Source organism: Saccopteryx bilineata, chromosome 3 (assembly GCF_036850765.1).
Source record: "Saccopteryx bilineata isolate mSacBil1 chromosome 3, mSacBil1_pri_phased_curated, whole genome shotgun sequence".
Lineage (NCBI taxonomy): Eukaryota > Metazoa > Chordata > Mammalia > Chiroptera > Emballonuridae > Saccopteryx > Saccopteryx bilineata.
In genome coordinates, this window is record NC_089492.1 from 278638080 (window position 1) to 278651870 (window position 13791).

The 13791-nt window shown below is 39.4% G+C and overlaps 1 protein-coding gene across 23 annotated transcripts in view; it reads left to right on the forward strand.

Moving 5' to 3' along the window:
- The window catches only part of EIF4G3 (eukaryotic translation initiation factor 4 gamma 3), a 345052-nt gene that overhangs the window by 200042 nt on the left and 131219 nt on the right, over window positions 1-13791 (forward strand). For all 23 annotated transcript variants that reach the window (XM_066270225.1, XM_066270224.1, XM_066270204.1 and 20 more), the window contains one exon: window positions 2588-3424. In XM_066270225.1, coding sequence (XP_066126322.1) covers window positions 2588-3424 — 837 coding nt within the window. The remainder of the gene's footprint in view (window positions 1-2587; window positions 3425-13791) is intronic.

The window sequence follows — 13791 nt, forward strand, 5'->3', positions numbered from 1 at the left end:
AGATGGTTAAATGTTATAAACATTTTTAATAAATACAGTATAGATTTCAAATCATCTTGGTTCTGCAAAGCATATTCTTAATAATAAAATCAATGTTCTTTATGTAGATCTACTATATTATACTTTTCAGCTTTTTGTATTAAAGTTTTAATGAATTAATTAAAGGACTTTTTTTTCAGAATAAGTTGCTATCAAAATTTTTTTTTAAGTTTTCTTTTTTATTAATGTTAGCTTTTCTTAGGAGTATTTAGAAGTTTCAATGCTCGGTCTCCTTTTGTTTGATTATTTTTAGTATCAGAAATTTTATCTCCTGGAATTAAGAATTGAACTGGCACTATTCAGTTCAATATAGTAATTGACTCTTACTATCTTGTGAGAATTATTATTTCCCACTGTTTCATTTACTGCTTCTAGGTATAAAGAGTGTTATTCTGATGTGCTTTCATAATGGTATCATGTAATCTGGGTGACTGGCCCTTATAGCAATTACTCTAGTGAGTTTGAAATTATTTTTATCAGAGATATTTTAATAAATATGTATTTATAATATACAAGGATGGGCAAAAGTAGGTTTACAGTTGTGAGTATGGGAAACATGGAGTTTATTTTGTATTATTATTTATTATTATATATTTCATATGAACAACTGTAAATCTGACTTTTGCACACCCCTGTATATGATGTGTGTGTGTGTAATTCTTACGTATTTCTTTGAAATATTTTTGTCTTCCTCCTTGCATCTTTGTCTGAGGGATTTGGCAGTGAGAGCCTATTGATCTTATTTCTTGAGTACAATAAATAGGCAGATTTCAGTTTTAAGAATCACTGGGCTTTGCTCATAAATTAAAGTGAAGTTTAAGTCTAGTAAAACTTGCAGTGAGTAGATTAGATGTTAACAGTTCATTGGTAATATTTACCATCTGTTTATCTGATTTACAGAGCTTGTTTCCTTTGACAGACTTAGTTCAGTACATTTTATTATAGACTCATTTTTCACTGATATCTAAAGATTTCTAACAGGGAAGGTTAAGTACAATTCAGTTTAGATTGTCTTTTAGTAGTGCTTAAAATTTTTGTTTGCATTTGATGAACATATCCATGAGTACTAAAGTATTGTGCTAAGGAACCACAAGGCTAAAAAAAAATCGGAATCTTCATTGGTTTCATCCCCCCAAGGATGAATCACATTATCAGTTTATCTAGAATTTTAAAATATGGAAATTTTCATGAATTTACATTTTCTGGTACCTTTATTATAATTATCAATTTCTCTCTTGCTCTTTCTATTTAGGTGTTTATATAGAGATACATATTTTATATATTATTTTTAAATGTTTCAGACATGTATGTTTAGTGTCTTTTTTATTGGACTTGATTATCTGAATATTAACTTTGTTTTCTCCTTAAAGATTTATTTATTTATTTATTTATTTATTTTTTTTCTGAAGCTGGAATCGGGGAGAGACAGTCAGACAGACTCCTGCATGCGGCCCACCGGGATCCACCCGGCACGCCCACCAGGGGCTACGCTCTGCCCACCAGGGGGTGACGCTCTGCCCCTCTGGGGCGTCGCTCTGCCGCGACCAGAGCCACTCTAGCGCCCAGGGCAGAGGCCAAGGAGCCATCCCCAGCGCCCGGGCATCTTTGCTCCAATGGAGCCTTGGCTGCGGGAGAGGAAGAGAGGGACAGAGAGGAAGGAGGGGTGGGGGTGGAGAAGCAAATGGGCGCCTCTCCCGTGTGCCCTGGCCGGGAATCGAACCTGGGTCCCCCGCACGCCAGGCTGACGCTCTACCACTGAGCCAACCGGCCAGGGCCAAAGATTAATTTTTTTGTAGTGAAGATACAAGATTTCTAATTTTATAGCTTCAACATATTTCTGGTTATATGCCTCTTTTGAAAAGTGAAAGTTAAATTTCTAAATGAATTTTTGTGCTCAGGAACTTAATTTTACTGCTAATAGATTTCATTAATGATAAATGAACAAGTAATACATGTTCTTTGTAAAAATTCCCTCAAGTGTAGAAATACATAGATTAAAAATATCTGCCAATAATAATTTAATCTCTATTTGCCCTTAAACTGCCCTGTTATGGTGGTATATTCTTTTATTTTTATTTTTTATTCATTTTAGAGAGAGAGGATAGAGAGAAGGAGGTCGCACAAGGAGCAGGAAACATCAACTCATAGTAGTTGCTTCTTGTTATGTGCCTTGACTGGGCTAGCCCAGGGTTTTGAACCAGTGACCTCAGAGTTCCAGGTCGACACTTTATCCACTGTGCCACCGCAGGTCAGGCTGTAGTATATGCTTGATAGAAAAAATTTTTATAGGAAACAAGATACAGTGCAGATAGAAGGTATCTCTACCCTAAAGAAAAGCCCCACTCCAAGAATGGTTTACCTTCAGTTTTGATGTAACTAGAAAAAATATGGCCATATACTTGAAGTGGCAGACTGTTTCTAAATATCTGAGTCTCTCTTCTGCTACCCATGATTTAGAGTAAGAGATTAAAAGAATTGACTCAAAATAATACAATATAATCTCTGATCCAAAAATTATTCTTAAAGCTCTTTTTCTTTTTTTTCCCAGAGGAGAAGCCAAAACCAGATCCAGTGTTAAAGTCTTCTTCCCCAGTGCTTAGGCTAGTCCTTAGTGGAGAGAAGAAGGAACAAGTGGGCCCACTGTCTGAGACTACTACAATAGAGTCCATACCAGAGCTTCCTCTGCCTCCATCACCAACTGCTGTTTCTTCAATCACTCGAAGTACCATTGCTTCCCCCACCTCTGCTGCTCTTAGTAGCCAGCCAATATTTACCACTGCTCTAGATGACAGATGTGAACGCTCCTGCTCAAAAGAAGACACAATTCCTATACCCAGCCCCCCATCTTGCACAGAAACACCAGATCCTTCACAGACAGATGTAATTGATGATGATATATGCAAGAAATCTTGTAGTGTAGCACCTAATGATATTCCACTGATTTCTAGTACTAACCTAATTAATGAAATGAATGGAGTTAGTGAAAAATTACCAGCCACGGAGAGCATTGTGGAATTAGTAAGACAGGAGGTGTTGCCATTGACTCTTGAATTGGAGATTCTGGAAAGTCCCCCAGAAGAAATGAAAATGGAGTGTGTTTCAGTTCCCGTCACCCCTTCCACGGTTCTTTCCTTTTCTCCAACCCCTCCAACTCCTCCGGCTTCTCCTCCCGTGCCAGTCACTGTTCCTGCTGCTGTTGCTGATGTTAGTGCTGTCAGTGCCTCTACTGCAGTCCAGAGAGTCTTAGAGGAGGATGAGAGCATAAGAACTTGCCTTAGCGAAGATGCAAAAGAGATTCAGAACAAAATAGAGGTAGAAGCAGATGGGCAAACAGAAGAAATTGTGGAGTCTCAGAACATAATTTCAAGGAAGAGTCCCATCCCAGGTAAGGTATTCTGCCACTAATTATATGCTTGCTGAACATGAAAAAGAAGCAGTATCTGATATTTTTTAACTGGCTACTTTCCTTGACTTCCAGAAACATCAAATGAATGCTGAAATTCCTAGTCTGATTTCTTCAGTGGTGTATTATGTTTTAGTGCAGCCTGCAAAAGAGTTACTGCATTGTCTAAAAATGCAAATGAAATTTCAAATATACAAAATGCCTCCAAGGTATACGTCATGTGATATACATGTGTTTCTTGTTTTTATTTTTTTGTCTTGTTCATACGAATCACTTCCTCACTGGCAACTTTTGCTGCTTTGGAGCTGGAAACCAACTAAAACTAGCATGGCTTGTAGTCCGTAATCCTGTCTTCTCATCCATCTTCAACTTAAAAATAGCTATCAAGACGTCAGAGGTTTATGACTAGTTCTGAAAAATAAGAGTGTCTTTTTTTTTTTTTTTTTACAGAGACAGAGAGAGAGAGGGATAGACAGGAACGGAGAGAGATGAAAAGCATCAATCATTAGTTTTTTGTTGCGACACCTTAGTTGTCCATTGATTGCTTTCTCTCTTTTTTTTTTTTTAAATTCTGGGTTTTTATTTTATTTTATTTATTTATTCATTTTAGAGAGGATGGGGGGAGATAGAGAGAGAGTAGGGGAGGAGCAGGAAGCATCAACTCCCATATGTGCCTTGACCAGGCAAGCCAGGGTTTTGAACCGGCAACCTCAGTGTTTCCAGGTTTATGCTTTATCCACTGCGCCACCACAGGTCAGGCAATTGCTTTCTCATATGTGCCTTGTCCGTGGGGCTACAGCAGACTGAGTAACCCCTTGCTCGAGCCAGCGACCTTGGGTTCAAGCTGGTGAGCTTTTTGCTCAAACCAGATGAGCCCGCACTCAAGTTGGTGACCTCGGTGTCTCGAACTTGGGTCCTCCGCATCCCAGTTCAACGCTCTATCCACTGCGCCACTACCCGGTCAGGCGAGGAGAGAGTGCCTTCTTTGATTGGCATGCAGATAAGTTTAATGCTTTTCTCTTTTTTCTTTTAAATTTTTTTATTTTGTCCTTTGTCATTATTATCAATAATTTCAAAGTACTATATTCTTCCCAGTTCAAAAAAATATATTTTTTTAATATACCATCATCTAGGATCATAGGAACTAATTATTGGGTTTTTATAATTTTAATTAAAAGTTATCTGAGGCTTATTAACTACTAAAATGTTAGTAGCACATAAGAATATGGCTCTAACCAGTCAGCCTAACCCATCTTCTGCATCATTACTGTGTGCTGTATAATTGGCTCTCTGTATACCTGTCAGGTTAACTTACACAGTTTGATAAATGAGTGCTCCCCAGCAGCTGATCTAGATAGGCACTGGGGAGGTTTTAGTCACCAGCATCCTCAGTATTTATTGTCTGTTTTGAACTCTGATTGGGAAGCTACAAGTCAAAACCTTCTGCCTGCTTTTAAGAGGTGACTTTCCCATCCAGCTCAGTTTCTGAGGCTGTTTCCTCAAGAATGTCTGTGGAAGGTTCCTGGCTACTTGGAATGGTAGACCATCTAGTTCAATACAGTGAACCAAGGCAGAAAATCAAACAATGCAGGGCAGTCAAGATGGAGAAATTTATCATAAATATTTGTAAATGGCCCATTTCTTCAACAGACTGGCCGTCACTGGCATCAGAATTCATAGTGCCATCACTATCTTAGGAACAGTCTTCCTTGGTAAGGTGATGACTTGCAGGTTTTTTTGTCAGTCACTCTTTGAAAAAACTGTTAGTTTTGGTGTGGCTACAAGTTATGGTCCCCCAAAGAACTCGTCTTTTGGAGAACAGTGATTTGTTTGGCACTCCGTTATTTTCATGTACCCACCTGTGAATGTCATTCAACAACTAGTGATGCGGTAGTTCCAAAAATAGGGAAAGCTAGTGAGGATAGATTTTAAAGAAACAACAATTGCCTGACCTGTGGTGGCGCAGTGGATAAAACGTCGACCTGGAAATGCTGAGGTCGCCGGTTCGAAACCCTGGGCTTGCCTGGTCAAGGCACATATGGGAGTTAATGCTTCCAGCTCCTCCCCCCTTCTCTCTGTCTGTCTCTCCTCTCTCTCTCTCTCTCTCTCTCTCTTTCCCTCTCCTCTCTAAAATGAATAAATAAAAAAAAGAAAAGAAACAATTAACAAAAAGAAAAATAAAGCAATTATAAGGAATATAAGTCAAAGATAAAAACCGCAATTCAGAACTGAAATAAGTGTAAAGCAAAACAGTACCAAAGTTATACTTCTGCTCATCCTCAACAGTCATTCTTCTTATAATCAGTTTTTCAGTTAGATGACCTGATATTGTGAGACAGTGCTCAGGGACAAATGGACAGACAGATTTGAGGGTCAAGTACTTATCCTATGGTACATTTTTTAGTTCTGCAAAATACTCTTGGAATTGGTAATGTAAGTCACTAGAACCTTAGTGAGAGAATCTGTAGATTCCTCATTGTAAACCAGAGGATAGCTAGAACAGAAGAAAATGGTCTTTTCCTTGATTCGAGATAAGGTAGTTTAGTGATGTCAGAAAGTAAAGTGTCTTGGCATTTTTCTATTGTCATGATTTTTTAACCTATAAATGTGTTGTAAAAGAACATATGTAAAGAAGTTCTAGCCCTGGCTTGTGGCTCAGTGGTAGAGCATAGGCCTGGAGTGTGGATGTCCCCAGTTTAATTCCCAATCAGGGCACACAGGAGAAGCGACTGTTTGCTTTTCTACCTCTCCCTCCCCCCTACTCACCTCCCTCCCTCCCACAGCCATGGTTCGATTGGTTCAAGTACATTGGCCCCAGGCACTGAGGATGGGTCTGTGGAGCCTCTACCTCAGGTGCTAAAAATAGCTCGGTTGCAAGCATGGCCTCAGATGGGCAGAGCATCAGTCACAGACAGGGGTTGCCAGGTGGATCCCAGGCAGGGTTCATGCGGGAATCAGTCTTTCTATCTCCCCTCTCTCACTTGGAAAAGGAAAAAAAAAAAGTTGTCATTTCCCTCTTACAGTGTTCAAAATCCAAAGGAAATGAACCACAAGAACCCATGCAACTCTAACATTTTTTAAAATTATAAAGCTACCAGAAACATTTCTGACCCTCTCATTTCTATACAAATATTTTTAATGTTATTGTCACAAACGTTAACAATGAAATTTAAATTATCATTCCTGTAGATGGACCCACTTGAAGTTGTCATATTCTTAATGACTATAGTCTTTCTTGCACTTACTCATTCGCTGTACCTTATTTACTTGGAGAGGTTATTAAGTCATAACCATTTGGTTTAGGTATCAGTCTTTTGTTGCTAATTTTGAGGAAAGTTCTTACTGTCTCACCTGAGGATGAAACACTTTAAAGCTGACTTCAGAAACTATTTGCTTTTCACAGGTGTGATGAATAAAAATCCCCAGTTGTTGGTACAGAGACTCTTGTCTAAGACAGTAATTAAAGTTAGGCGTTAGAGGTTTGGCCTCTCCTTTTCCTCTGGAAAACACTTCCTTGCAGCTATTCTCAGTTCTCTTCCTGACTGGAGCAAAATGCAGGTATTTTGGATGCTTGGGTATTAAAAGAGCAAGCCTATAAAGTGAGAATTGTGTGTGTGTTTATCTTATGTGTACTCTGAGAAGCCTCAGAACTAGAACAGACCTTTGATTGTTTTAGTCATACAATTACTGCAATAATTATGATTTCTTAAAGTCCTAGGAATTTGTATTTTGATTTCTGTTTATATTAGGCAGGGATGAAAAGAGAGTTTCTGAACTATGGAAAAATAATCACCACTCATTATCCAGAAATTCATTTTGTACAATTTCCTGAATGCATATATTGTGTAAAATGAACTATTCCACTTTTTAAAATACCAATTTTTCTTTTTTTATCTATTTTATCTATTTGGTGTAAAACTATTAAACCTCTTTCTGCCCTTTCTGTTTTATCTTCTGGCTCTTGTTCATGGTGCATTGTTTCTTTGTATATCTCATAAACTTGTTTTATGAACTCATCTTCAGCTAAATTATCCTGGGTGTAGATTGAGGGCACGTCCTTTCAAAGCAGGTTTGTGTTTACTTTATTTATCACGTGTCTTGAAACTTAATCTGAGTTTGATGTCCCAAATCTCCTTTTATACCCTAAACAAAGTATGAAAATATGCCCCGTACATGCTATTTTTCAGAATGACAGCAGTCCGTCTCTACCTTGCTGATACCAAATGTCCTTCCTTGACATTATTCTGTGTGGGTTCACTAGTTGATTTTGTTATGTTTTATTATTTTAGCTGTCTTTCTACTGAGGCTGTCATTCTGTTAGGCGTCTCAGAGATTTCTGTGAGAATCTCAGTTTCAGATCTTCACTTTGCAGGGATTCATGATCTCATCTCTCACAAGGATGTTAAAGTGTAAACTCCTTGGTTATAGGACTGACACAGCCGCCTACGTGCCCAGTAGTTTATGGAGTGAATGTAGCAATAGTAGCAACTGCTCTTGTTTATGTGGCTTCCAGGAGTTTCCCTGTAGTCTTGTAAGCTCAGCTAAGGTTAGGGATAGTTTCCAGATTCTGTAGGGTGCAAGATTCTCATTTACTTCTCGAGTGGAGATATGAGTGTGTTTTGCATGATATTAATAAACTAGTGATCCATGTAGCCAGTCAAATTAGTGTTCTCTCTTTTGGTTTTTTGTTTTACTTGAGTATAAAAGGAGTATACTTTAACTTAGGGAAAAAATGCTTTAATTTACAGCCCTTGATTTATTCTCACCAGTGAGAATACTGAAAGTACTTTAAAAGGAATAAAATAGAGGTGAGCATAAAACCAGAGAAATAAGCCTGACCTGTGGATAAAGCATTAATCTGGTACACTGAGGTTGCTGGTTCGAAGCCCCGGGCTTGCCCGGTCAAGGCCATAGGAGAAGCAACTGAGTTGATACTTCCTGCTCCTCCCCCACTCCCACCATTTTCTCTCTCTCACCTCTCTCTAAAATCATTAAATAAAATCTTAAAAAAGTAAAAGTCTTTCAGTTTGAGTAGACTAACCGGAAAAAGATTCATTTATTTTGCCTTGACTCAACTTACACCTTCTGAGAAGTATTTGAAATATTTCTGGAAGATTAACTTGTTGGGGCCAAAAACAGGTCACAATGGTTTGAGTGTCCTGCAGGCATAATCTGCCCTCTAATGTATGTCCTTATAATTTAATTTATATTCATCTAGACTAGAGAAATACATTCTTGAACCTTTAGAGCAGAACTTCTACAATATTTCTGGTTTCATGTCCTCTATCAAAACCAGCAGAACAATCCTTCAAGCAAAGACTCTTCAGTTCCCTTTTTCAGAGGCTTGAGTCTGAGTGATCCTTAGGGATAAGTAAATTAAAGTTACTGCTTTGCCTCACTTTACTTGTAAAAATATTTTCAACAGAGCTGCCTTAAAAATACATTTCTGCCATATCATTCCTACTTTCTTGTTGCCTTCCACAATGAAGTCTTGAGAATTCTCTCAAGAATACTGGTGCTGGGTCAAATTCTAACTTTCATATGCTGCAAAATGAGCCCAGACACCTGAAGGTTGAGCTTACTAACTGGCTCAGCTGCCAAGCCTTCTGGCAACCACCTTGCAAAGTTCCTTCTTGCCTTTTCGTATGATGTACACTTACTCACTGTTACCGAGTTCATTCCTTTGCAACATGAGCCCCGAAGTTTCATTCATTGGATATTAATTAACTCAGACATGAATATCTCCATGAATAGACATAGATTCTTTGTTCAGAATTTTGCCCTTTTCTCCCCAGACTTAGTAATTAATCTACCTCCAAATGAAACCATTGTACTTAACCTGCTTCCAGACAAGGTAATCCAGACAGTTCAGGGGAATGCTGTTCTTTGAGGCAAAAGTGAAGTCTTTTCAAGAAAACCTAGTCTTGCTAAAAGCTTTTCCTTTCTCCAATATCCATATTAACTTTGCATACAGTAGTCTGGAGGACTGTTTTCAATTGCTGTATTAATAGTACTCAGTAATTTAGTTACAATCATAATAAAGTCATCTTACTTTGTTTACAAAGCCTTTTCTCACATATCTCAAGCATTAATTTTATGATTTAAGCAGTTATTCCTGGGATATAATTATTCCTATTTTGCTGATTAAAAAAATATGCCATGGAGTGGTAATTCAGGTTTCCAGGGTCACAGGAAGAATTACAACTCAGCCTTTATACTTCACATTTGTTATTCTTTCCGACACACTTCCCACATTGCTGTAAGCTCTTTTAACATTTTCAGGATTTAGGGATTGTACATTCCTGCATCTGACCAGGTTCAGAGGCAGATGTGGCAGCCCACCTGTTTCTACCACAAATATTGAATGAGGGTCTGGGCACTGTCATTGTACTGGTCTCTTGAGATTTATCAACGAGAAATCCCAAAATCCCTGCAGTAGTTGTATCTTAGAAAGTTTTTTAAGTGCTTTAAAAATAAATCAAGCAGGGAAAGAAATATTGGAGGTGGCAGCAGGTTGTAGTGTTTAAATAACATGATCAGAGGTGTAGGCCTCAACAGGAGATGAGATTTGAGCAGAAATGGAAGAGGATGTTTATCTGAGCTACACTTACCAAAATCTGTAAATTTTTTTCATCCTTTTTTCCTTTTGAAAAGTGGTGCTATACCCCATCTTCTCTGTTCTTAAATTCCAGTAGGCAGAGCACTACTGAACAAGATTATACCACTAGGAATGCAGTGTCCTCTATAAATTCACACTCCCCCCCCAGTCATTTCTTTTATGACCTTCCTATTGTAAAATCTTGTACCCAGCCCACCCTTTTCACCCTCAGCAGGTGGCACTGTGTCATTCTTTGTTAAGAAAATTGAGTACTGCCTGACCAGGCAGTGGTGCAGTGGATAGAGCATCAACCTGGGAGGCTGAGGACCTAGGTTCAAAACCCTAAGGTCGCTGGCTGGAGTGCAGGCTTATCCTGCTTGAGTGTGGGCTCATTAGCTTGACGATGGGGTCACCAGCTTGAGCCCAAATGTCACTGTTTGAAGCCCAAAGTCACTGGCTTAAGCCCAAGGTTGCTGGCTTGAGCAAGGGGTCACTGGCTCAGCTAGAGCCCCCTGGTCAAGGCACATATGAGAAAGCAATCAATGAATAAAGTGTTGCAATGATGAGTTGATGCTTCTCATCTCTCTCCCTTCATGTCTGTCTGTCTCTCTCTCTCTTAAATTTTTTTTTTTTTTTTTTAAGTGTACTGCCTTGGCAGAATGGCTCCATTGGTTAGAATATCGTCCTGAAGCACAGAGGTGGCTGGTTCAATCCCTGGTCAGGCACATACAGGCACAAATCAATGATCTTTCTCCCTGCCTCTTTCTCTAAAATCAATAAACAAAAAAATTTTTGAAAAATATGTATTAGGAAGAAAGGAAGGAAGGAAGGAAGGAAGGAAGGAAGGAAGGAAGGAAGGAAGGAAGGAAGGAAGGAAGGAAGGAAGGAAGGAGGGAAGGAGGGAAGGAGGGAGGGAGGGAGGGAGGGAAGAAGGAAGGAAATTGAGTGTCCTGAGAATGCCTTTTCAACCTTCTGCCCAAACTACAAGCCTGTCTATCCAAGCTTCCATCAGTGTGTGTTAGTTGTCCTTTGCAGTCTCTTACATATGCACTGCCTCTCCACATACTTGTCATTGTGAGTATGCTAAACTCGCTCCTCCTCTCCTCATGCTGACTTCTCAAGAAGGGTCTATCATTCCTGCTTCTACTGTTTACTGTTCAACTAATAGAGTTTGATTTGTTCCTCGCATGCTAGTTGAACTTCCCTCTGCAGGATTGCAATGGACATATGCTTATCAGGTTTTTTTTATTGCATTTAACACTATTGATTGCTCTCTTTTTCTTTTTTAGTTAAAACTATTGAGTATAATTTACATGCAATAAAATTTATGCTTTTTAGCATTTGCTTCTGTGAATTTTGACAGACATAAAGTCATGTAATCACCACTACAGTCAAAATATAAACATTTCATCACTCAAAATATATTCCCTCATATTTTGGTCATGTTCTAATTCTGTTATTATTGAACACATTCTTTTTTTTTTTTTCTTTTTTTTTTTTTACAGGGAGAGAGAGAGTGTCAGAGAGAGGGAAAGACAGGGACAGATAGACAGGAATGGAGAGAGATGAGAATCATCAATCATTGGTTTTTCATTGCGACACCCTAGTTCATTGATTGCTTTCTCGTATGTGCCTTGACCGCGTACCTTCAGCAGACCGAGCAACCCCTTGCTCGAGCCAGCGAACTCGGGTCCAAGCTGGTGAGCTTTGCTCAAACCAGATGAGCCCGCGCTCAAGCTGGCGACCTGGGGGTCTCGAACCTGGGTCCTCTGCATCCCAGTCTGACACTCTATCCACCGCGCCATCACCTGGTCAGGCATTGAACACATTCTTCATGCGTGATTTCATCTACTCTAATGGTAGGTGGCTCCCAGTGGTATTTGCTAATGACTTTTAAATTTTTATCTTCATCTGAATTTCTCTCTGAGCTTGTCTTCTGTTACCAAGTGCCTGCCAAATATTTCCACTTGAAATCCCAAGTCACTTTAGACTAAATATGTCCAATACCAACTAATCATCTTTTTTTTTTTCAAAACCTGTTCCTTTATCTCACTTGGTGGCACTGGTTTTAATTAAGCTAAAATCCTAAAGCCACTGTTAATGGGAGTTCTCCTTTGAGTTACTTTTCTCTCACTGTAGTCATTTAACAAGGTTCTCTGATTTTATATGATGTGATTATAGAATTTGTCCCCACCTCTTTTTTTCTTCTCCCACTGCCTTAGATGTGCACTGCTATGTAGATGCCTTTCACTTCCCTGGCTCCAGTTTTGTATCCCTTCAAATTCATTCTCTACCAAGCAGTCATCTCTTTAAAATATAGACCTGGCCTTATCACTCCTCATTCATGTCTCTGCTTAAACCCTTCAGGGTAATGGGTGGCTGAGGACATTCAACTTCAAGATAAAACTGTCAAATTCTCACTTTTTACTACAAGACCTTGTATTTATTAACAGCAGCAGTCTTCTATGCACAGAGTATATGGGCTTAGACTCTGAATGTAACTTTTGACATACTTGGTTAATCTAAACACTAGCAGTAAAGTGTAGTGGTCAATATTTAAGGCAATAGTCTAAGACACTCCTCAGTCTTAGCCTGTCCTTTTATCTGTATCTGTGACCTCAGGCAAGTTTCTTAACCTCTCAGAGTCGGTATTCGCATCCAGAAAATGAAGAGTATTTACTTCATAAAGTTGTAGTGAAGGTGAAATGTGATATATAAAGCCTTTAGCACAAAGTGTGACACATACTAGCCATTCTATAAATGTTAAATACTATGAATACTTTTATTTTCAGCTAATATTAAGGGCTCACGTATTTCCTTTGAACTGTACTAATATTACAGAGAATAAATGGGTATCATGATCTCTGTCATTAGAAATTTATGTTCCAAAGAAGAGAAGCTCAAGAAGATGACACCATCTGAAAAGTTCTTAATTAAATCCTGCATGTAAAATGATAGAAAATCCGGCCCTGGCAGCTTGGCTCAGTGGTAGAGCATCGGCCTGGTGTGCAGAAGTCCCGGGTTCGATTCCTGGCCAGGGTACACAGGATAAGTGCCCATCTGCTTCTCCACCCCTCCCCATCTCCTTCCTCTCTGTCTCTCTCTTCCCCTCCCGCAGCCAAGGCTCCACTGGAGCAAAGATGGCCCAGGCACTGGGGATGGCTCCGTGGCCTCTGCCTCAGGCGCTAGAGTGGCTCTGGTCTCAACAGAGTGATGCCCCGAATAGGCAGAGCATCGCCCCCTGGTGGGCTTGCCAGGTGGATCCCGGTCGGGCGCATGTGGGAGTCTGTCTTACTGCCTCCCCATTTCCAGCTTCAGAAAAATACAAAAAAAAAAAAAAAAAGGAATCGAGTACTGATACATATTACAATATTACAACTACAAGGTTCATAGGTGAACCTTGAAAACATTATGCTAAGTGAAAAAGTCACAAAAGACCACATATAGTATAATTCTGTTTAAATGAAATGTTCCAAATAGGCAAATTCTTAGTGAAAGAAAGTATTATACATTACAGGCGGTCCTTGGGCTCAAAACAGTGCTGTTCCTACAACACTGACATAACCCGAATTTTGGTGTAGGTTGAAACACACCCTAGTGGAACACTTGCGCCTTTTTTTTTTGTTTGTATTTTTCTGAAGCTGGAAACGGGGAGGCAGTCAGACAGACTCCCGCCTGCGCCTGACTGGGATCCACCCAGCATGCCCATCAGGGGGCGATGTTCTGCCAGAGCCATTCTAGCACCTGAGGC